The 24,659-nt window shown below is 48.0% G+C and overlaps 1 protein-coding gene across 7 annotated transcripts in view; it reads left to right on the top strand.

The window, feature by feature from the left end:
- MGA (MAX dimerization protein MGA) overlaps positions 1-24,659 on the top strand; it is a 479,481-nt gene that overhangs the window by 116,105 nt on the left and 338,717 nt on the right. For all 7 annotated transcript variants that reach the window (XM_033951892.1, XM_033951893.1, XM_033951894.1 and 4 more), the window contains one exon: positions 1,129-1,778. In XM_033951892.1, coding sequence (XP_033807783.1) covers positions 1,129-1,778 — 650 coding nt within the window. The remainder of the gene's footprint in view (positions 1-1,128; positions 1,779-24,659) is intronic.

Below are 24,659 nucleotides of genomic sequence, written 5' to 3'. Positions count from 1 at the left end.
TATATACCGGATCATCTCCCAGTGGAGCTCGACTCAGTTCACATGTAATTAAGACTAGAGTGCATAGCAGAAAACATAGGAGAAGGAAGAACTAATTAAAAACTAAAGTACATAAGAAAAATAACTATAATATTATCATTTTTGTTGAGACTTTAGTTAAACCATTTAAAAATTGCAAGAACAAAGTTTTCAGGAATTTACGAAATAATTGCAGCTGGCCTAAAAGCCTAATGGAGTCAGGAAGTTCATTCCCGATCTCTACAAACTTGAAAACAAAAGATCGAATGAGCTTTCCAGCTTCAATCTCTCTACTTTCTCATTACTGTCTCTCCCCTTTCCGTCATCTGATCTCTCCATTCCACCCTGACCCTTTCCCCTCCTCTAATCCCCCTGCCAGCTGTTTCCTCCCTTTTTTTCTTTCTCCCTTCCCTCCTCCACCAGTCCAGTAGTAACTCTCTTCTCTTCCCTTTCCCTCCTCCCCTCCCAGCAGCATCTCTCCTTCTCTCCAGGTCCAGTAGCAGTTGGCCATTTATTTTCCCTTGTCCAGCAGCTTCCCAGCCTCCTTTCCCTCCTCCCAGCAGCACCTCTCCTTCTCCCTCCCTCCAGGTCCAGTAGCAGCTGTCCCTTTATTTTCCCTTGTCCAGCAGCTTCCCAGCCTCCAACAGTGGCTTTCTCCCCTTCCTGCAGCTCTCGGTATTTGCCAGCGCAGCGATTCACTTCGGCAGCCTTGGGTCCTTTGATGGGTCACGCCGCCTCTGAGGAAAGAGGAAGTTGCATCATCAGAGGCGGGCTGCGACTCAGCAAAAGCCCCAAGGCTGCCAAAGTGAATCACTGTGCTGGCAAGTACCGAGAGCTGCTGGGAAGGAGAAAGCCACTGTCGGAGGTTCCCCATGATCTTGCCGGCCTTGTGCGGACCGGCAGGAAATTTCAGCTCGTCGATCTCACCGACCCTATGCAGGAATTTTCTGCAGACTGCACCGGTCCATGGACCAGCGGTTGAAGAACACTGTTTTAGACTACTGTGATAGCTTGAGTTGGAGGAGCAGTGTTGGCGAGACTTCAGTGAAAGACCTGTAGAGGACATTGCTGTTAACGTGTTTGTAACTGGATTTTATGTTTGTATACTAGGTAACAGCTTGGAGACCTACCTAAAGAACCGCTCTGCTTTCTGCAGTGACAAACTGGATGAGTACCTAGAAAATGAGGGAAAACTTATGGAAGCCTGCATGGGAATGTCCCCAAGTTCTTCTTTTTCCCCTGTCACCTATAGACTTCCTACCAAAAGTACAAGTTATGTGCGAACACTTGACAGTGTCTTAAAGAAGCAATCTATACCAGCACCATCTTCCTCCTCAAATTTGAAGCCCCTTTCAGTGCCTTCTTCTCAGAAAAAAGTTAAGACATCTGGCAAAGTAGCTGTGTCACACAGTAGAACAAAAGCTTCCTACAGACTTATACTGCCAACTCCTATCACTGTGAAACAGAAATCTGTCCATCAACCTATGGTAGAGAAGGCCACAAAAACACAAAGTACCACCCTCCAGTTCAGTCGGCTAGAAAAACTTGAAGTGGCAGCTCTGGATGAGAGCTCATTGCCCAAACAGATCAGTGTGCGTCAAGCACAGCAATATCCACAGCCTGGTCGTCCACCTGGACTTTCCAAATCTCAGTTAAAGCTGATGGACCTAGAGGATTGTGCTATGTGGGATGGCAAAACACGCACCTATATTACAGAGGAACGAGCTGACGTATCACTGACTACGCTTCTTACTGCCCAGGTAAGAAACTTTAATTCTTAATCTTAGTGTAGTATATGGCTTTTGAATGAATTCATACTCCAATAACTTACATGTGCAGAGAAGTGCTAAAGGAAGTTAATTGTTAAACGAAGGATCGCAGCTATTTAATTGATTTGGTACTATATAAAGTGTGTGAAGGAAGAAAGTTTTCTTCTTCCTTCCTATTCTGTTGGACCAGTTCAATTGTGTCGGTTATGTCCTCTAGCAACAGATAGAAGCAGAGAAGAACTTCTAGCCCAAGTTCAATCCTTGATATAATAGGTGGTGTAGTTCAGTTAGATGGCCAGTACTCTATGCCTCTAGAATATGTCTTAATAGTACAAGATCAGAGGTATCACAAAGCATTAATACATATCTAAAAGGATTTCCTTCTGATTCTAGATGAAGGGTTGAGGGGTTCAGGAGTGGTTCTTGGGGGCCTGAATAAGCCTGCCTTTGTGGCAGGGTTGAGGCCTTGTCATCTGCTATTTGCCCCTCTCCCCTAGGTAAGGGCACATTCTTGTACAATAACCTCTGGAAGATTCATGTATCTCTTTCAGCCTTGAACTGCAGGGAACTCAAAATCAATCTCTAGCCCCTCCCTCCGTGATCATCTCCTATCACTCAACCCTGGAAGGCCAGTCTAATTTCCTGCAGCCTTAGCTGCAGCCTTAGGTGTGCCGGCAAAGAAGCCTTCCTCGGAGTCTAAGTAAGCGCCGCCTCTTTGGCGTCTTCGAGTCATCACTCTTAAGTGTGCCTCCTCACGTAGGGAGTACTCTTCTTTGAGGTCGCTCCCGAAGAAGCGCACTGCTGCACCTCCGACCCACCTACCTTTGGTCTCGGTGCCTATGTTTGAGGACATGCTTAAGGCTATTATTACCACATAGTTTTCCTCGGTGGTCAGCCAACTTGTCCCAACCTCGACGCCTTTGACTTCAGTTTCGACCCAGTCGTGGTCTGACCAGCCTGAGCGTCCTCTCGTCTCTCGAGGCCTTCCTCGTAAGACCTGTTGGGTTCCCTCGAGCGAGTCGTCCTCCCCTGAGTCACCTGTGACTTTTCGGGGTCCAGGCCGGGGACCACTTTTTCCCCTGTTACTGCAGCGAGGCTCACCTCTTCTAAAAAGCCCCGGTCTTCTCAGCCCGGTTGAGGCAGGTCTCTGACCTCAAGACCCTCTCAACACACGCTTGTCCTCGACTTGGACTCTAGTGTCCGTTCCCCTCTGAGGTGCTTACCGGCTTCTCAAGGGCCTTCTTCGAAGCCGTGTGAGGATTTTACCTATACCCCATCTTCCCCAAGGCTTCCCCAGCGATTTCCTCGGACTCCGGGATCTTCCACGATCCACCTGGCACGGGGCCGTTCCTCGGCGCCCCCTACACGTCATGAGCTCTTCAATGATTCCATCGAAGCTGCCACTAAGCGCCTCTTGGACCACAAGCGGTCCTTCGCGTCTCTGGTGAAACTTAAGCCGAAAGCTCCTCCAGCCCATCAATATAAAATTCCTCTCCGGAGGTACCCGCAAAAATCCACTCCTGCTGTTTCGAGGCCTCCTGCTAAACGGCCCCTGCAGTAGCAGCCCCGTCAACCTAAGACTCAGCCGCCAGCTGAAATGGAGCTGGTCCGGTTCTGGTCCCAAAACCACCTCGCACACACTCTGTTGCCTCTCAGATATCTGGAGACAGTCTCTTTAGGAAGAAAGGATGCTCAGGCTTCTCCCAAAGAAATTGTCCATTTATTATGAGTTTTTCATCCATTTTTATAGCATTATACAAGGGTCAGTTTTTTCAGCATATGACCGTAGGAAAAAACATATTTGGTAACAGGATACATAAAAGCAACAGAAAAGGTAGCAAGCACAAGGAAGGGGGGGGTGTCCATAACTATGGTATATAATACTGTGCTTTATTGTCTAAGGTCTTTCTTAGCAAATGTTTCTTGTCTACAGGAGAAGCAGGATCGCTCAACTAGAACACGGGCTGTGGGGGGTTCAGGACATGAGGAGGAATGACCTTGGCACAAGCTTCAGAACAGGATGTAAAAGTAGCTGTTCAGCAGAATGAAAACTGTGTCTGAGTTTTTTTACAAGCAGGAATAGAAAACTTACAAGGAATATATGTGCCCCTTCAATTCCTTCTTACGTTATGAAAATGACGACATAAATGCACAGCATGAACTTGGAGGGAGAGATATTCCAGATACGTCTCTCGAGGAGGGGGTTTAGGAGCTGTAATACGAGCAAGGTAGCAAATGAGCAGTCTAAAAATTACATAACCGACAAAGATGCAGATAATAATAGAGATTATAACAATAATAAGGTCTTTTACCCGTCCCTGCATCCAACTAAAGTACTGATCCCAAGGATTAGATAAACCAGAGTTATATTTGAGTTCAGCAGAGAGGTCTTCTAATTTCTGAATGGCCATAGTAACCTTACTCGTGGGACCTGTATTGTCAGGAATAAAGGTGCAACAGGATAAAGTACTGGGGAGAATTTTACAGACAGCCCCCTTCTCAGCAAGGATCATATCCAGGGCCATGCGGTTTTAGAAAGTCATCTGAGAAGTGGGGCCTAACTGAGCAGCAATACCTTGCAAGGCATCCCAACATTCTTATTGATAGTGATAAGGGGAATAAGAGACTCAAACCCAGCCTTAACTTGGTCTCGGGCCTTGAATTCAGGTCTGCGCAGGGACGGCTTGCTTCTGGGGTTTTAGGTTAACCCTCTTCAAGCGACTTGCGTGGATCCAAACAGGAGACTCCTCAGTGAGTACAGTGGTCCTGGTCGCAGCGATCACAGTGGTGGGAGGGCCAAAGGGGAAATCCGTCTGTTTCCTATCCTTGGAAAGCTTCTGGACGATGACTACATCCCCAGGCTGGAAGGAATGGGTAGGAATCTGTGGAGAGAAAGGAGAGGTGCAAGACACGTTTCTTTCAACATGCCCTAATGTTTCTATAAGCTTTCGGACGTATTCTTCCTGTTTCAAGGGGAGATCACTATTCTCAACTATTGAGGGTTTGTCTACCCACGGGGCGGGGAAAGGTCGTCCCATGAGAATCTCAAAGGGAGAGTAGCCAGTGGTGCAGTGAGGATGCATCCTAATTTCAGCTAACAGGGAGGAATTTCTTCCAATTCACAAACGTGCCAGCTGTAGCTTTCCTGATTTTGATTTGATAGTTCTGTTCATGCGTTCGACAATACTAGAACTCTGTGGTGATATGGGAGATGAAATTCCCACTCAATGTGGAGTGCGGTAGCTAAATCTTTGTATACTCTGGCAGTGAAAGCAGGACCATTGTCTGAGTTATTGTGTGTGGGGCATCCCCACCTAGGAATGATTTCGCGAAGTAAAATGTTCACCACAGTCTGAGCTGTTTCATTTGTGGTGGGAAAAACTTCAGGCCATCGGGAGAACACGTCAACAATAACAAGGACATAATCCTGACGGGTCCCGGTGGCATGAGGGATATGAGTAAAGTCAATCTGTAAGTGTGTAAAAGGAGAAGTGGGGTAAGTAAGGTGCTGGTGTGGTGCTTTATGGGATATGTTGGGATTAGCGCGGAGACAGGTTATACATCGAGCTATGTATGTCTATCAGGGAGCGAAGGTCAAGAATGAAAAAATCACTGGCAAGAAGTTGAAAGGTTGAGCGAGCACTGCGATGACCAATGCCATGATATTGGGCAATGAATAAGGGGGAGCTAGCAGCTGGTATACAGGGTTTCCCCTTTTGCACCAAAGTCCGTCCGAAGGGAGGCTTTGGGCACCAGCCAGTTGCCAGGCAGCAAGTTCAGAAGGGGTAACAAAGGATTGAAGCTGAGAAAAAAGAGAGGAAGGGGGAAAAGCAGGAGGGGAAAGAAGAGGAAGGAGAACAGAGGAGGGAGGGGGGGGGTCCAAAGCAGCTTGTTTAGCAGCGCGGTCGGCCAGAGCATTACCTCTGGCAACTTCAGTCTGGAAACCAGTGTGTGCACGACAATGAATGATAGCAACTGCAGCAGGCAGGAGTAAGGCAGAGAAGGTCTGAAACAAGGGAAGAATGGGAAATGGGCTTACCATCAGCTGCCTCAAAGCCACAACGTTGGCAGATAACACCGTGGTTGTGTTCAACACCAAAGGCATATTTGGAATCAGTGGAAATGTTAACGCGTTCACCAGAGAAAAGGTAGTAGGCACGAGTAAGGGCAATGAGTTCAGCAGCCTGGGCCGAGGGATAGGGGAGAGAAGAGGCCTCATGGACAGTGTCAGGGAGTTCAACCACAGCATATCCTGTGTGGAAGGTGTTGTCATTAGGGTGGGAGCAGGAGCCATCAACAAAAATGGAGGAAGCATCAGGGAGAGGGGTGGAGGACAAGCCAGGGCGGGGGGAAGTGTCTTGGTATATCAGAGAGACACAGGAATGATCAGGAGGAAGGACATCCTGTTCACCCTTGAGGCCCAAAAGACCATTTAAAAGGAGGGTGGGGCCGTAAGTTGGGGCAGAATACCTAATGGTGAGATTGGGATTAGAAAGAAGGATAACCTCATAACCACTAAGGCGCTGAGCAGACATGTACTGAGTATGAATGTTGCGAAGGAGGGCTTGGACATCGTGAGAAGTTTGAAGGGTAGTGGGGTGACCAGGGGTCAGAGGAGTGGCCATCTCTACCATCATAGCACATGCAGCCAGGGCTCTCAAGCAGGCAGGCATGCCTTGTACTTGAACAGGAGTGACTTTAGAAGAAAAGGCAACAGGGCGTAATTTACCGTCATGATCTTGTGTCAGGACACCCGCCATGGTTTTACAATTGTCTCGAGCAAAGAGATGAAACATTTGGTCATAATCAGAGAGACCCAGGCCAGGGCTAGAAACCAAAGCACATTTCAAATGTCCAAAAGCATCCAACATTTCTTTAGTCCATCTGATAAGATCAGTCATTTCAGAACCTAGGGTCTGTCTCAGAATCTGGTCATAGAAGGAACAATCAGGGATCCACTGGCAGCAGTAACCAATCATACCAAGAAAAGTGAGCATGGCTTTCTTGGTAGCTGGGCAGGGCAGACCCAGAACAGCAGCAATGCGAGAAGTGCTAATTTTCCTCTGACCATAAGACAGGACAAAACCCAGGTATTCCACTTCAGATTTACACCATTGCAGTTTCTTTCGTGACACCTTGTGACCATTGTAAAAGGTCCAAACTATCAGCCTGACAGGTCTCCTGAGTTATGGAACATAGGAGGAGGTCATCCACATACTGGATGAGGACAGAACCATGAGGGGCCATCCATGGCTGCAGAGTAGCCTGAAGGACAATGGAGAACATCACAGGGGAGTCAACATAGCCCTGGGGCATTCTACACCAAGTATACTGCTGTTGCTGTAAGGTGAAGGCAAAAAGGAGCTGAGTAGCCTCATCAACAGGGACAGAAAAGAAAGCATTCTTTAGGTCAATGACAGAGAAATTAGTGGCTGCAGATGGAATGGAGGAGAGGAGGGAAGGAACGTCAGGGACAATGGGTGCAATGGGAATCACCAAAGCATTGACAACCCTAATGTCTTGGACGAAATGGGGGGGTGCCATCAGCTTTAACAACAGGATTGAAGGGCGTATTGTAGGAGGAGATGGTGGTTTTAATAATACCAGAGGAAAGAAAGGAAGCAATCAGTGGAATCATGACCCTCTCCTTTTCCCGGGAGATCGGGTACTGCTTGATGAAAACGGGGGTGAGTGATTTCAGAGAAGAACGATAGGGGGGTGCATGAAATAGAGCCTAAATCAGTGTCAACAGAAGCCCAGATCGGGGAGTCTGGGGGAAGAGGCAAAAGCGTGTCAGGGCAAGTGGAAAGGTAAAGGGTGGACGGAGGACGAATGGGAATGACGGAGGAAAAGACATGCAGATCTCCTGTATCATCTGTAGTGAGCTGAATGAGGAGAGGTAAGAAAAGATCTTGACCAAGAAGGCTAACAGGACAATGAGGAATAATAAGAAAGGAGTGCTGGAATAGAGTGGAGCCTGTATCTGGATGGGCTACAGACAGGGGTGTAGTATGGTAGGATTTAGTCAAAACCCCATTAATTCTCATAGAAGGTTCAATATTCTTGTGTGGACCCTGATAGTAGTCCTCACTGATGGTGCTACAAGTGGCACCTGAATCTACAAGGAAAAGCACTGGACTCCCCTGGACAATAAGAGATATCATGGGGTAATCCTTGGTGAAGGCAGAGACCAAAGTGAATGCTGGGGTGTAAACTTCCAGGCCCCTTCATTGGGAAGTTGGGGGGGGTGTGCCAAGAGATGGGAAAACAAGGAGGAACAGCAGATGGTCCCGCAGTGGGGGGAGGGGTAGGCACCACAGGTGGGGCGGACTGAACTGGCAATGCGGGGGCTCTGGGGTGTGGACATTGATTAAGCCAGTGGCCAGGGTCCCCACAATTGAAACACCAGTACGTCTGGATGGGTTGTTACCACCACTACCGGAGGCAGGGGCCCGTCCCCTGTGGAACCCGTGACCCCCTCTTCCGTGAGGAGCGGACAGGCGCGGTCCCCAGGTGGTGGCTGGCCCTGATAATGCAGGATTTCCCGGGGTTTAGACAATCTCAAAACAACCAAGGCTTCCTTTTCCATTAATTTATTCTGAAAATCAGCACGAGAACTAGTTGGCCATTCCGAAATCATTTGTTTGACCAGGATTAGCAAGGGAGAACGGAGATTAGAAAGGAAAGTCAGAATAAGTAGGGAATCCATATTTGCATGGGCACTGAGACCTGCCTCTTGGGTCCAGGTTTCATTAAACCTCTTCCAGAAATCCACAACAGTTTCACCGGATTTCTGTTTGCAAGCTACAGCAGTGGGAAGGGAAGATCTAGACTTAAAACACCTGTCAAGCTCAGCCTGCAATTCATTCCACATAACAGCATTTCCTGCTTCAGTATTAAGTTTATAAGCTGTAGCAGTGACAGTGGCGGGCTCTAAAACACTAAAACACTGGGACTTTAGACCAGGGGGAACTATGTCCAACAATGCCATCTATAATGAGGCGCATATCTTCCTGCGTATAATTTCGAACCTTGCATGCTCGCTTCAGGTAGTGAAACGTGGCACTAGCAGAGACAAGAGGCTTGGGGCAGTGTTTAATAATCTTGTTAATGTCTTCTAATTCAATGGGTTTCTTTAAGAGGGTATCCCCCACTGTGAGAAAGGGCATCTGTTCTTGCATCAACTCTTGTACTTCCCTAACCCTTTGAGTGCCGCTGCGAGTGCGGATGGGCGAAAAAGAGATTACCGGCCCCCGGACGGTGGGGCTGATGGTGGATATAGTGGACGATGGTATGGCTTGGGGCAAAGTGTCATTAACCTGTCCTGATGCAGCCGCACCGGACAGGATGGGAGATGGAGGAGGAGAAGATAGAGTGAGAGTGCTGCTGACAAGGAGGTCAATATCATCCTTAGATAAGGAGGGATAAAGTTTAAGAGGAGAACTGGGTGATGGAGCTTGTAAATTATATGGAGGAGGACTGGCAGCGTAGATAGATTTTTATGCGGCATGTAATTGGGCAGGAGAGAGAATGGACAGCTTGGAATCTTTGTCTTTGGCAGTAGCTGACCAATAGCATATGTAAGCCAATTAATGCCTCCTTTTCTCATGTATTCTTTATCCCAGTGCAGATCCCCTGAATAGTATGGTCATGCCTCATGGTCTCCCAAACACAAACCCTTTACCATATCCAAAACCAGCGGAGTGCCACAAGGCTCGGTCTTGGGCCCAATCCTATTCAACATATTCATAAGTGATAAGACCCAAGGGCTTAGAGGAAAAATATCATTGTTCGCCGCCGCCGCCAAACTGTGCAACATAGTAGGTAAAAGCACTTTGCCTGATAGTATGACGCAGGACCTACTACTACTGGAACAATGGTCATCAACTTGGCTGCTCAACTTCAATGCTAAAAAATGTAAAGTGATGCACTTGAGTAAAAGAAATCTGTGTAGAACTTACATGCTAAATGGTGAGACCTTAACTAGGACCACGGCAGAACAGGATTTAGGAGTAATCATTAGTGATGACATGAAAACTGCCAATCAAGTGGAAAAGGCTTCCTCCAAGGCAAGGCAAATGATGGGTTGTATCTGTAGAGGTTTTGTCAGCAGGAAGTCAGAAGTCATAATGCCACTGTACAGATCCATGGTGAGACCTCATTTGGAGTATTGTGTTCAATTCTGGAGACCACATTACCAGAAAGATGTGCTGAGAATTGAGTCGGTACAACGGATGGCCACCAGGATGGTCCCGGGGCTCAAGGATCTCCCATATGAAGTAAGACTGAATAAATTGCAGCTGTACTCGCTTGAGGAACGAAGAGAGAGAGGGGACATGATTGAGACATTTAAATATATCATGGGCCATATCGAAGTGAAAGAGGATATCTTCCATCTTATAGGACCCTCATCCACCAGAGGACATCTGCTGAAAATCAGGGGAGGGAAATTTCATGGTGACTCCAGAAAGTATTTCTTCACCGAAAGGGTGGTTGATCATTGGAACAAACTCCCACTGCAGGTGATTGAGGCCAACAGCGTGGCAGATTTTAAAAATAAATAGGATATTCACGTGGGATCTCTAATGATGTAAAGGAGGGGGTAGGTTGGCAAAATCAGGGCGAAGGGTCACTGGAGTGGGCAGACTTTTGATGGGCTGTGGCCCTTTTCTGCCGTCATTTTTCTATGTTTCTATCTGTATGGAACTTATCATTTGCCCCGTCTCGGGGAAATTGATTCGAACTACGAAGTCCTTCAGTCCGGTTCATAGACAAAACCGCGGAAAACAAAGGCGCGCGCCAACAACTGAGCGCAAGACGGAGGCGCGCGCTGAAGAAAATGACAGTTTTTAGGGGCTCCGACGGGGGTTTTTGTTGGGGAGCCTCCCCACTTTACTTAATACAGGTCGCAGCAGCGTTGTGGGTGGTTTGGGGGGTTGTAACCCCCTTCATTATACTGTGAACTTAACTTTTTTCCCTGTTTTTAGGGAAAAAGTGAAGTTTTCAGTAAAATGTGGGGGGTTACAACCCCCAAACCCCCCCACAATGCCCCCACAACGCGGCGCGATCTGTACACACCCCCCCGTTGGAGCCCCTAAAAACAGGTATTTTCTTCGGCGCGTGGCTCCGCGTTGCACTCATTTGTCGGCACGCACCTTTGTCTTCCGCGGTTTTGACCTGACACCCTTCAGTCCAACCAGCCATATTATCTACCCAAGGGTCAATAAGATAATATCCAGTGTCACACACACGGGCAACATAAGCCTTACAAGTCTCATCTTTCTTAGGAGGGGGGGAACCTTACTGCCTTTCTGACCCATTACAAAACAATATAGCAATGCACAAGTCTTGCTTATCTTACCTTATAAGCGAGATACAGTAATATACAATACAATACAATCTTATACTCTATGAGTCTTATATCTAAGCAATATAAGCCTTATCTCTAAGCGATAGAAAAGAAAAAAGCACATGCAAAAAGTGTTAACCCCACAGACGACAGAGTGGGCAGGCGTCTCTATAAGTACTATCGTTCTTCCCAAAAGAACGTGCAGCTGCTCACATACACGGCGGGAGTTCCAAAACTCCGAATAGACTTCCCAAAAGTCTTACTAACAGATAAAGGGTTTGCAACAAGACGCCAATACCAGTGAGTATTAAAGAACAGAACTCAGAATTCAGAAATACTCACATGGCATCAGTAAAACGTCTAGTCCAATCCCAGACGAGCCCCCAGCTGAAACGGACCTGGTCCGGTTCTGGTCCCAAAACCACCATGCACACACTCTGTCGCCTCTCAGATATCTGGAGACAGTCTCTTTAGGAAGAAAGGATGCTCAGGCTTGTCCCAAAGAAATTGTCCATTTATTATGTTTTTCATTCATTTTTATAGCATTATACAAGGATCAGTTTTTTTCAGCATCTGACTGTAGGAAAAACTATATTTGGTAACAGGATACATAAAAGCAACATAACTGTAGGAAAGACCATAACTGTAGGAAAGACCATACAGGATACATAAAAGCAACAGAAAAGGTAGCAAGCACAAGGACGGGGGGGGGGGGGGGTGTCCATAACTATGGCATATAATACTGTGCTTTATTGTCTAAGGTCTTTCTTAGCAAATGTTTCTTGTCTACAGGAGAAGCAGGATCGCTCAACTAGAACACGGGCTGTGGGGGGTTCAGGGCATGAGGAGGAATGACCTTGGCACGAGTAGCTAGCTTCAGAACAGGATGTAAAAGTAGTTGTTCAGCAGAATGAAAACTGTGTCTGAGTTTTTTTACAAGCAGGAATAGAAAACTTACAAGGAATATATGTTCCCCTTCACCAGCCCCGGCTAAGACCGTGCTGTCCTTTTGACAATTCCAGCCCAAGCCTTCGGGGGTCGTCTCCACCATTTCTATGCCCAGTGGAAGAGTCTTACCAATGACAGTTGGGCGCTGTCTATCATCCGGAAGGGGTACTCCCTCCATTTCAGTCGCGTACCCCCGGACATGCCTCCAAGAGAGTTTCCTTCTGCTCAATCTCAGCTCCCTCTCTATCTGCAGGAAGCTCGGGCCCTGCTTCGCCTTTGGGCGGTTGAGAAGGTTCCCCCGGATCAGTGGAACTCCGGGTTTTATTCCCGGTACTTTCTGGTGCCCAAGAAGATGGGGGATCTACGTCTGATCCTGGACCTCCGTGCTCTGAACAAATTTCTGGTCCGGGAACAATTCCGAATGCTCACCCTTCCCACGTTGTATCCCCTCTTGGATGAGGGGGATTGGCTGTGCTCGTTGGACCTCAAGGAGACGTACACGCACATTCTGATTCACCCGGCTTCTCGCCGGTATTTGAGATTCCGGGTGGGGGATCTCCATCTCCAGTATCGTGTTCTTCCCTTCGGCCTGGCGGCCTCTCTGAGGGTTTTCACGAAATGTCTGGTTGTGGTAGCTGCGGCCCTGCGTCTCTGCGGCCTGCAGGTGTTTCCCTACCTCGACGACTGGTTAATCAAAGCGTACTCTCGCGACGAAGTCCTGCGAGCGACGAAGCAAACCATCGTGCTCCTTCAGAGTCTCGGCTTCAAGGTGAATTTTTCCAAGTCTCACCTCTGCCCGTCTCAGTCTTTTGAGTTCATTGGAGCGGTCCTGGACACGGTTCGTCTCCGCTCCTTCATGCCTCGGCCTCGTCAGGAGGCCCTTATCCATTTGTGTCAAATGGTGACCCATCTGCCCGTGGCGCCTGCTCAACTCATGATGGTCCTCCTAGATCACATGGCCTCCACGGTTCACATGACTCCTTTTGCCAGACTTCACCTACGTATTCCTCAATGGACTCTGGTGTCCCAATGGAACCAGGTTTGAGATTCTTTCTCTCGACGCATTGTCGTGACTCCTTTATTGAAGAGGTCTCTCCATTGGTGGATGCTCTCTTCCAGTCTTTCCAGAGGTTTTCTGTTTCAGGCTCCTCCCCTGCAAAAGGTACTCATGACGGACTCGTCAACGTATGCTTGGGGGGCTCATCTGGACGGTCTGCATATCCAGGGTCTTTGGTCCCGTACAGACCGCCTTTGTCACATCAGTCTACTGGAGCTTTGAGTGATTTTCCTTGATCTGAAGGCCTTTTGTCACCTGCTTCGCGATCGGGTGGTGCTGGTTCGCACGGACAACCAGGTCGTCATGTATTATATCAACAAACAGGGGGGCACAGGATCCAGGTCCCTGTGCCTGAAGGCGGTGTGGCTCTGGGATTGGGCCATCCACCGCAACATATTCCTTCTAGCTGTCTACATTCAGGGCCAGCGGAACTGTCTGGCAGACAGGTTGAGTCGTCTGCTGCAGCCTTACTCGTTGGGGGACTCCGGACGTCAACCTGTTAGCGTCCCCCCTCAATCAAGTTGCTCCGCTTCTGCTCCATGGTTTACACCCCTCTCAGGATCGAGGCAGATGCCTTCCTTCTGGATTGGACGAACGAGTTTCTGTATGCGTTCCCTCCATTCCCTTTGATTCTGAGGACTCTCGTCAAGCTCAAGTCTTCGCATGCCACCATGATTCTGATAGCTCCTCGGTGGCCCCGTCAATCTTAGTTCTTCCTTCTGTTGCAACTCACTTCCAGGGAGCCTCTTCCTCTGCCTATTTTTCCTTCTCTACTTAGACAGAGTCAGGGTTCTCTGCTTCATCCTAACCTCTGCACTTAACAGCTTGGTTCCTCGAGACTTGATGCCCTCATTCCAGTTCTCCCAGCTGTGCTGGATGTCCTGTAAGCGTCACGTAAGGAGTCCACTCGCCAATGTTACCACCAGAAGTGGACCCACTTTTCTTCCTGGTGTGCTACTCGGCAGCTGGAGCCGCTGTCTGCCTCCTTGTCGTTTGTCCTAGTTTATCTATTGCACTTGTCTAGCGTTGGGCTCAAGTCCTCTTTGGTTCGAGTCCACCTTAGTGCCATTGCTGTTTTTAATCAGCCGATTGATGGGAAGCCTATCTCTGTTTATCCTGTGGTTTCCCACTTCATGAAAGGACTTTTCCACGTTCATCCACCCCTTAGACCTCCTCCGGTGGTTTGGGATCTTAATGTGGTCCTTGCCCAATTGATGAAACCCCCGTTCGAGCCGCTATCGTGGGCTCACTTAAAATATCTTACTTTGAAAGTTGTGTTTCTTATTGCTCTCACTTCTGGCCCTCGGGTCAGTGAGCTTCATGCCTTGGTAGCGGATCTTTTACTGTCTTCCATCACGATAAGGTGGTCCTCCGTACCCATCCTAAGTTCTTGCCTAAGATTGTTTCTGATTTTCACATCAACCAATCCATCCATCGTTCTTCCTGTGTTTTTTACGAAGCCCCATTCTAATCCTGGTGAAGTGGCTCTACATTCTCTTGATTGTAAGCGTACGCTGGCCTACTTGAAGCGTACTGCTCCTCATCGTTCTACTCCCCAGCTGTTCCTCTCTTTCGATCCAAATTGCTTGGGTCGCTCGGTTTCTAAGCGGACCATTTCTAACTGGTTGGCCGCTTGTATCTCTTTCTGTTATGCTCAGGCTGGTCTCTCCCTGACGGGTCGAGACACAGGCCACAAGGTCTGAGCGATGGCGGCGTCTGTTGCTTTCCTCCGCTCCACTCCCATTGAGGAAATTTGTAAGGCTGCCACTTGGTCCTCAGTTCATATGTTCACCTCGTATTACTGTCTGGATGCTTTCTCCAGGCGTGATGGCCATTTTGGCCAATCTGTTTTGCAAAATCTTTTCTCCTAAATTTGCCAACTCTCCTTCCATCCCCTTTTTAGTTAGCTTGGAGGTCTCCCACATGTTGAGAATATGCTGCCTGCTTGTCCTGGGATAAAGCACAGTTACTTACCGTAACAGGTGTTATCCAGGGACACCAGGCAGATATTCTTGCAACCCACCCACCTCTCTGTGGTTGGCTTCTTTGCTTGCTATCTGAACCGAGGACACGCTGAAGAGATGTATGCCCTAGGCAGGGTGGTAGGGGCCCACGCGCATGCGTGGGCCAATCACAAGCCTGAAGGTGTTTGAGCAAGTCTGCTTGCGAAAACGTCCGCTAGGGGGCTCTGTCGGGTGACATCACCCACATGTTGAGAATATCTGCCTGCTGTCCCTGGATAACACCTGTTACAGTAAGTAACTGTGCTTTTTCCTCTAATGTGTTATGCATTCAAAAATGGCTGTGTATAATCTGAAAAACTTTCTTTAAGCCTGGTAACTATGTTAAAAGGAATTTCTTTGTTCAAAAAACCTAAGGTCAGCCTCTGTTGGCTGATTGGTTGCCAGGTGTGATGTCAAACTAAGCACTGCAAAAGTATATAAGTGAACCTTGGGGCGTTGATTCTCTGAGTTTGTATTTGTCAGCAAAGATGTACTTTGACATGCCTAACTATATATGCCTCCATTGTGCAAATGGCCTAATGAATTGAGATTTGCTATTAATTTTTAATAAACAATAATATTGGATCGGGAACATTTGTGCAGTTATCATTATTCCCGGGCAAATAAGGGCAGGGTTTGGTAGGTTACCCAGTTCAAGGCACAGAGGTTCCCAGTTTTACTTGGGCAACTCTGCCTGGGAGAAGGCACAGACTCTTTGATTCAGAAGTCTGTAGCTGGGAGTGCAACCCTTTTACAGGGCATCTACCTAGCCAGCCTGCTTTAATAATTTTGGTGGCTCTGGGACCATTCCGCTGGTAATAAAGCTTGCTCCTGGTTGTTACTGGAGCTTAAGCAAAGGCTGTACGGCTCCGTATCAGGCCCGAGGACTCTTGGTTGCTGGCTCCCTCCCCTCCCTCTCCCATACCCCACCCCACCCACCAAAGATATGTGTGTAGCTGTGGGATATGGTGGTTCATGGTTGTATGCAAAAAAATCAACCTTGTAAAATCTTGTTTCCACAATGCTTATTTTTGTTCACTTGATATGTCTTAACTCATGTATCAAATTTCAGCTTGATTAGGCAATATTTAGAGATCATCACAGAATGCACTGTTTGCTTGTCTGTTCTGTATGTAGGTGATTGCGCATAATTAGTTTGTATGGCATCAACTAATTTGCGATCTGCACTTGAAAACTGGCTACTTGGGAAGTCTATCAGCTGTCAACTGCTAGACTGCCACATGGACTGGATGTTCTTTGATTGGTCAATTTTATCACTATGATGAAAGAAAACCTTTACTGGAAAGCTATAAGTTGGTGTGTGAGTGGGTGATGGCGGTAAGGTATCAAGCCAGGATACTGACACAATGCATAGACTCTTGCATTCAGAAGCTGAAGAAACTGCATGAATAAAACTGTTGTAAAGAAGACACTTAAAGCCATTTCAAGACATCTGTGGTTTCTGTCTTAGTACCTAGCAGTACTTGTCTTTTTTGATGTGAGAATTGCACCAGAAACAAAGCTATGAATGGTGCAAAACTTACAGTGTGCACCATTGCCAGAAATTCCACGGCGTTCATGCATACAGATGAAATGGAACCTGTGATCTTTGAAAGTATTATAACACAGAGAATACACTCAGTTTTTGATTTCTTGATTGAAGGATGATCAACAAAAGCTAAACTACTCCTGAAGAAACTTCCCACAGAGTGGACTGATGATCCCGTTTTTAAGGAACTTTGGAATTGGGCATCCAAACTGACTGTTAATGATTGAGCAAAACGAGGACTAAGCCTCATTGAAAAATGCAATGATACTTTTGTCAAAAGATGAAGGACAGAAGCAATTTGTTCTTCAGCTAGTAGCCAGCCACCCAAAACAGTTTCCTTCTGCATCAAAGGTGGCCCTTATGTCATAGATCATCGAGTGCACAAAATTACAATATTTTGAAGCTTAGCGGTAGTTTTGGGGGAAAAAAAAGCAACCTGGGGAGTCCCCTAAATTTAGTTTGTTTTAAGTAAAATTTTGTGTGTTTTTTCATTTTTATATAAAGGAATAAAATTAGTGTTGTGGACCTATAAAATGTGTTAATTATTTTGGACCACCCTTCTGGTTTCTCAGGCTCTCTCTCAGAGTCTGACTGGCAGCCCGAAGACGCAAGATTTGGATTATGTTTATATGCTTGTCTGAGGCAGGATTCTTCTCCATATCCCAGCTGCTGTTTCAGCTGATGCAGGCACAGCACCAGCATTAACTGTGTGAGTACAGTACATTCTATTGAAATGTATGGGAGAATGGTGTGGGAGTCTTAAATTGCAGTTTTTGTGATTTCTGGGACTTGGTATAGGATCCCTCACCTCCAAAAATCTCTTCCCTGAATTATTTTCAACTTTTATTCAGCTCTCCCAAAATGCTGCCATAGTGACCAACTTGGATTTTCCAATTTGATTTTAAAAACCTTTATTGGCATTAAAAAAAACCTTGATTTGGATTAAAATCAATAGAGATTTACTCTTCAGGCTGTTTTACCACTTATTCATGCTAGATTTGCGCTGGATGGCCAGATGAGGAGCATCCCTGTTCTGCGTGCCATGGGGTTTGTGAGGGGGGCGGGAACAATGGGCTTAGCCCTCCTCTGGTCTCTCTAGGGCAGTAGTCTCAAACTCAAACCCTTTGCAGGGCCACATTTTGGATTTGTAGATACTTGGAGGGCCTCAGAAAAAAATAGTTAATGTCTTATTAAAGAAATGAAAATTTTGCATGAGGTAAAACTCTTTATAGTTTATAAATCTTTCCTTTTGGCTAAGTTTTAATAATAATATTGTAATTTATAGCTAGAGACATATGATCAAGAAACTGTTTTATTTTACTTTTATGATTATAATAAACATACTGAGGGCCTCAAAATAGTACCTGGTGGGCCGCATGTGGTCCCCGGGCTGCGAGTTTGAGACCACTGCTCTAGGGTGATGTAGTCGCAGATGGCTCATTCTGGGAGAAGAATCCCTCCTAGAGCCCTCAAATCCTGATTCAGCGTCTTCGGCGCAGTGCAGATTTGCTGATACTTCTAGGAGAGTCCTTGCAGATGTCCTTGGGGCATCCTGTTCAGAATTTTACCCCTGATTTTGTTAATATTATTATCCCAGGACAAGCAGGCAGGTATTCTCACATATGGGTGACGTCATTGACGGAGCCCGGATGTGGACGCCTCACAAGCAGACTTGCTTGAAGAAACTTGAAGTTTCGAGTCGCCGGCACCGCGCATGCATGAGTGCCTTCCCGTCCAGCGCAGGGCGCGTCTTCTCAGTTCTCTGTTTTCCGCGGAGACGAGAAGTCCGTCTTTGACTCTCTGCGTTTAACTTCGTTCCTTTGTGCCTTCTCTGAACCGCGGTTTGTATTTTTTCTTCACGAATCGCTGTTCTTCTTTTATTTTTGGTAAAAAATAAATAAATAAATTTTTTCTTCCGTCCGTTTTTCGGGACAGGCCGCTCGGCCGCAGCCCGAGGGCTTCGATCTTGCGGTGGCTATTTTTCCTTCTATGTCCTACTACGGGGTTCAAGAGGTGTAGCAAGTGGCAGCGTGCGATATCTCTTACGGACCCTCACGGATATAAAATTTTTTTTACATAGTTCCCCCCCCACGCACCCCCACCCCGAAGGACCGCTCGCACGCACTCCCACCCGCACCCCCACCCTGAAGGACCGCTCGCACCCCCACAGCCTCCCAACCCCCCCATCATGTAGAAGCTCCTACCGGTGTCCTGCTGCTTCCTCTTCCGGTGGTTCGCCCTTTCTCTAACGTCAAGCCCTCTTGCTCCGCCGACTCCCCGACACGATCGGGGCAAGAGGGAGCTCAAGCTCTCTTGCCCCAGTCAACCGCGGCACCCCCGACACGATCGGGGCAAGAGGGAGCTCAAGCCCTCTTGCCCCCCGACACGATCGGGGCAAAAGGGAGCCCAAGCCCTCTTGCCCCGCCGACTCCCCAACTCCCCAACAATATCGGGCCAGGAGGGAGCCCAAACCCTCCTGGCCACGGCGACTCCCTACCCCCACCCCGCACTACATTACGGGCAGGAGGGATCCCAGGCCCTCCTGCCCTCGACGCAAACCCCCCTCCCCCCAACGACCGCCCCCCCAAAGAACCTCCGACCGCACCCCCCAGCCGACCCGCGACCTCCCTGGCCGACCCCCACGACACCCCCACCCCCCTTCCCCGTACCTTTGTGTAGTTGGCCGGACAGACGGGAGCCAAACCCGCCTGTCCGGCAGGCAGCCAACGATGGAATAAGGCCGGATTGGCCTATCCGTCCCAAAGCTCCGCCTACTGGTGGAGCCTAAGGCGCCTGGGCCAATCAGAATAGGCCCGGGAGCCTTAGGTCCCTCCTGGGGGCGGGGCCTTGGGCACATGGTCGGGTTGGGCCCATGTGAGAAAGGGCGAACCGCTGGAAGAGGAAGCAGCGCAGGCGCAGGGCTCACGGAAGGGCCGGGACCGCCAAGAGAAAGCAGCAGGACACCGGTAGGAGCGTCTACATGATGGGGGGGGGGGTCGGGAGGCTGTGGGGGTGCGAGCGGTCCTTCAGGGTGGGGGTGCAGGTGGGAGTGTGTGTGAGCGGTCCTTCGGGGTGGGGGTGCGAGCGGTTCAGCGGGGGCTGAATCGGACGTGGGGGGGGCATCAGGCTTTCAGAGTGGGGACAGGACTTCAAGGGGGAGAGGAGAGTCGGGGCGGGCGAAAGGAGAGTCGGGGTGGCCAGAGGAGAGTCGGGGCGGGCGAAAGGAGAGTCGGCCAGCATGCGCGGTATACGGGTGTGCGCGGTATATAAAAATTTCTGTACATAAATTTGTGTTTTCCGCGCGCTATACCCGTGTGCGCATTTTACACGGGTGCGCGTTATCTACGTGAAAATACGGTAATGCATTTGGGGATTAATAATAGGAAGGAACCGTATATGCTGGGATGAGAGAAGCTGATATGCACGGATGGGGAGAGGGATCTTGGGGTGATAGTGTCTGAAGATCTAAAGGCGAAAAAACAGTGTGACAAGGCAGTGTCGGCTGCCAGAAGGATGCTGGGCTGTATAAAGAGAGGCGTAGTCAGTAGAAGGAAGAAGGTGTTGATGCCCCTGTACAGGTCATTGGTGAGGCCCCACTTGGAGTATTGTGTTCAGTTTTGGAGACCGTATCTGGCCAAAGACGTAAGAAGACTTGAGGCGGTCCAGAGGAGGGCGACGAAAATGATAGGAGGCTTGCGCCAGAAGACGTACGAGGAGAGACTGGAAGCCTTGAATATGTATACCCTAGAGGAAAGGAGAGACAGGGGAGATATGATTCAGACGTTCAAATACTTGAAGGGTATTAACGTAGAACAAAATCTTTTTCAGAGAAAGGAAAATGGTAAAACCAGAGGACATAATTTGAGGTTGAGGGGTGGTAGATTCAGGGGCAATGTTAGAAAATTCTACTTTACGGAGAGGGTAGTGGATGCCTGGAATGCGCTCCCGAGAGAGGTGGTGGAGAGTAAAACTGTGACTGAGTTCAAAGAAGCGTGGGATGAACACAGAAGATTTAGAATCAGAAAATAATATTAAATATTGAACTAGGCCAGTTATTGGGCAGACTTGCACGGTCTGTGTCTGTGTATGGCCGTTTGGTGGAGGATGGGCAGGGGAGGGCTTCAATGGCTGGGAGGGTGTAGATGGGCTGGAGTAAGTCTTAACAGAGATTTTGGCAGTTGGAACCCAAGCACAGTACCGGGTAAAGCTTTGGATTCTTGCCCAGAAATAGCTAAGAAGAATAATTACAAAAAATAAAAAAATAATAAAAATTTAAATTGAATCAGGTTGGGCAGACTGGATGGACCATTCGGGTCTTTATCTGCCGTTATCTACTATGTTACTATGTTACTATTCCTTGTGAGGGCAACGACCTCTTTGATGAATCCATCGAGGCAGCCACCAAGAAATTATCTGACCATGAAAAATGCTTTGCTTCTATTGTCAGATCTAAGCCAAAGCCAGCTCCTGCCAAATCTGCACGCCCTGCTCTTATCTATCCTGGGGAAAAACAAGCTCTACAGGAGAGATGGACTGCATTTGAGCACGGCTGGGACGAGGATGCTGGCACGTAACATCCAGACCTGCATAGACATGACTTTAAACTGATAACAAGGGGAAAGCCGATAGTCGATCTGACCTCCACACATCGGACCACAGTATCAAGCAAGGATACTGAAACAGGAAATGGCGATAGTGGACTAGAGACAAAATGGACACTTTATGGACATAAACCCAAAGATGCAGCACAGGGACCCGAGAGGCATCTAGAAATAAAGAGCAAGACAAGGAGGAAACAGCAGGACCCAGAGGGCTATCAAAGAACAAAAAAGCGGGCAGAGGACGGGATAGACACACCACAGGAGGCAACACGTGTGGAGACCAGCAGGAGCAACAAATCAAGAGTAGATCCAAAAGAAAAGGTAACAAACTGGGACTTAAATTGCCTATATACAAATGCTAGGAGCCTAAGGACTAAAATGGGGGAGCTAGAAGTTATAGCCGGAAATAAGGACATAGACATAATAGGAATCACAGAGACATGGTGGACAGAGGACAACAAATGGGATGTGGCCCTTCCAGGGTATAAACTCTACAGGAAGGACAGAGCACACAAAAAGGGGGGAGGAATAGCACTGTATATAAAGGAATCCATTCCTTCATCCAGAACAGAAACAACAATAAGGGCAGACAGTCTGGAGTCACTATGGGTTAAGTTAACAGGAGGGGAAGGAGCTGACATCAAATTGGGATTGTACTATCGCCCACCAGGACAGTCAGGCCTGGACCTGGAACTGGAGGCCGAACTGAGGCAGGTGTGCAAAAGTGGAAGGGTGGTAGTTATGGGGGATTTCAACTATCCGGGAATAGACTGAGACATTGGGCACTCAAACTGCACGAGAGAAACTAAATTCCTAGAGGCGATAAGGGACTGTTTCATGGAGCAGCTGGTCACAGAACCAACGCGAGGAGATGCCACTCTAGACCTAATCCTCAACGGGCTAGAAGGACCCGCAAAGGAAGTGGTGGTAATAGCACCATTAGGGAACAGTGATCACAACATGATCCAGTACAAATTAAACATGGGAACATCAAAGGTGAAAAGAACCAAATCGACAGCACTCAACTTCAGAAAGGGAAACTACAAGGACATGAGGAAAATGGTAGGAAAAAAGCTCAGCAGCAACTCAGGGAAGGTGAAGACCGTAAAGGAAGCCTGGACACTGCTTAAAGGCATAGTGCTCGAGGCACAAGACCTGTGCGTTCCAAGGTTTAGGAAAGGGTGCAAAAAAAATCGAACTAGAAACCCAGCATGGATAACATCTGCGGTTAAAAAGGCGATAAGCGACAAGAAATCATCCTTCAAGAAATGGAAAAAGGATCCAACAAAGGAAAACCAGAAAGAGCACAAAAGACACCAGAAAGAATGTCATAGAGAGGTCAGGAAGGCAAAGAGAGAATATGAGGAAAGACTGGCAGGAGAAGCAAGAAACTTCAAACCCTTCTTCAGGTATGTGAAAGGGAAACAACCAGCCAGAGAGGAAGTGGGACCACTGGATGACGGAGACAGGAAAGGAGCGATAAAGGAGGAAAAAGAGATAGCTGAAAGGTTAAACAAATTCTTCTCGTCGGTCTTCACCAGAGAGGACACATCCAATATCCCAGAACCCGAGGTGATTATAAACGGAGAACACGACGAAAGGCTGGTACAACTAGAGGTAAGCAAAGAGGATGTCCTCAGACAGATAGACAGACTAAAGACCGACAAATCACCAGGCCCGGACGGCATCCACCCAAGGGTACTAAAAGAACTGAGAAACGAAATAGCAGAGACACTTCGCCAAATATGTAACCTCTCCCTAAAAACTGGGGAGATCCCAGAGGACTGGAAAATAGCAAATGTCATGCCCATCTTTAAGAAGGGATCAAGGGGTGACCCGGGAAACTACAGGCCTGTGAGCTTGACCTCGGTTCCTGGAAAGATGATGGAAGCAATGGTAAAGGACACAATCTGCGAACACATAGAAAACAATGGACAACTGAAGGCGAGCCAGCTGAAGGTCGTGCCTCACGAACTTGCTGTACTTCTTTGAGGGAATAAACAGTCAGATGGATAAGGGTGAATCCATAGACATCATTTACCTTGACTTCCAAAAAGCCTTCGACAAGGTACCTCACGAACGGCTACTTAAAAAACTGTGGAACCACGGGGTGCAAGGGGATATCTACCGATGGATCAAACACTGGCTAGCGGGCAGGAAACAGAGGGTTGGAGTCAAGGGCCAATACTCAGATTGGCAATGGGTCACGAGCGGAGTTCCGTAGGGGTCGGTGCTGGGACCTCTACTATTCAATATATTTATTAACGATCTGGAGACGGGGACAAAATGTGAGATTATCAAATTTGCTGATGACACCAAACTCTGCAGCAGGGTTAGAAACACGGAAGACTGCGAAGACCTACAAAGGGACCTAACGAGACTGGAAGACTGGGCAAAAAAGTGGCAAATGAGTTTTAATGTAGAGAAATGCAAGGTCATGCATGTAGGGAAAAAGAACCCGATGTTCAACTACAAAATGGGGGGAACACTGCTAGGGGTGAGTAACCTGGAAAGGGACCTGGGGGTGATGGTCGACTCATCACTGAAACCATCGGCGCAATGTGCGACAGCCTCAAAGAAAGCAAACAGAATGCTGGGCATCATCAAAAAGGAAGTCATCATGCCGCTGTATCGCGCAATGGTGCGCCCGCACCTGGAGTACTGTGTTCAATACTGGTCGCCGTACCTCAAGAAGGACATGGCGGTACTCGAGGGAGTGCAGAGGAGGGCGACTAAGCTGATAAAAGGTATGGAAAATTTTCCATACGCTGACAGGTTAAAAATGCTGGGGCTGTTCTCCCTGGAGAAGAGGAGACTTAGAGGGGACATGATAGAAACCTTCAAAATCCTTAAGGGCATAGAGAGAGTAAATAAGGACAGATTCTTCAAACTGAGAGGAGCCACAAGCACTAGGGGTCACTTGGAGAAATTGAAAGGGGACAGGTTTAGAACAAATTCTAGAAAATTATTTTTTACGCATTGGGTGGTAGACACATGGAACGCGCTTCCGGAGGAAGTGATAGGCCAGAACTTTGTACAGGGATTCAAGAAGGGTTTGGATAGGTTCCTGGAGGATAAAGGGATAGAGGGGTACAGATAGAACTTGAGGTAGGTTATAGAAGTGGTCAGAAACCACTTCACAGGTCGCAGACCTGATGGGCCGCCGCGGGAGCGGACCGCTGGGCGAGATGGACCTCGGTCTGACCCAGTGGAGGCAACTTCTTATGTTCTTATGTTCTTATTATCAAAGGCGTTTTGCTCCGAAGCCGGCTCCTTATACTGGCCCTCCTCTGAAAAAACAGCAACCTCAGAAGCAACAGAAACCCCAACCTTCTGCTGCACCTAAGGCTTCTCAGCCTTTTTGA

The sequence above is a fragment of the Geotrypetes seraphini genome, chromosome 7, assembly GCF_902459505.1.
Source record: "Geotrypetes seraphini chromosome 7, aGeoSer1.1, whole genome shotgun sequence".
NCBI lineage: Eukaryota > Metazoa > Chordata > Amphibia > Gymnophiona > Dermophiidae > Geotrypetes > Geotrypetes seraphini.
This window is presented reverse-complemented; position numbering and strand designations above follow the sequence as displayed.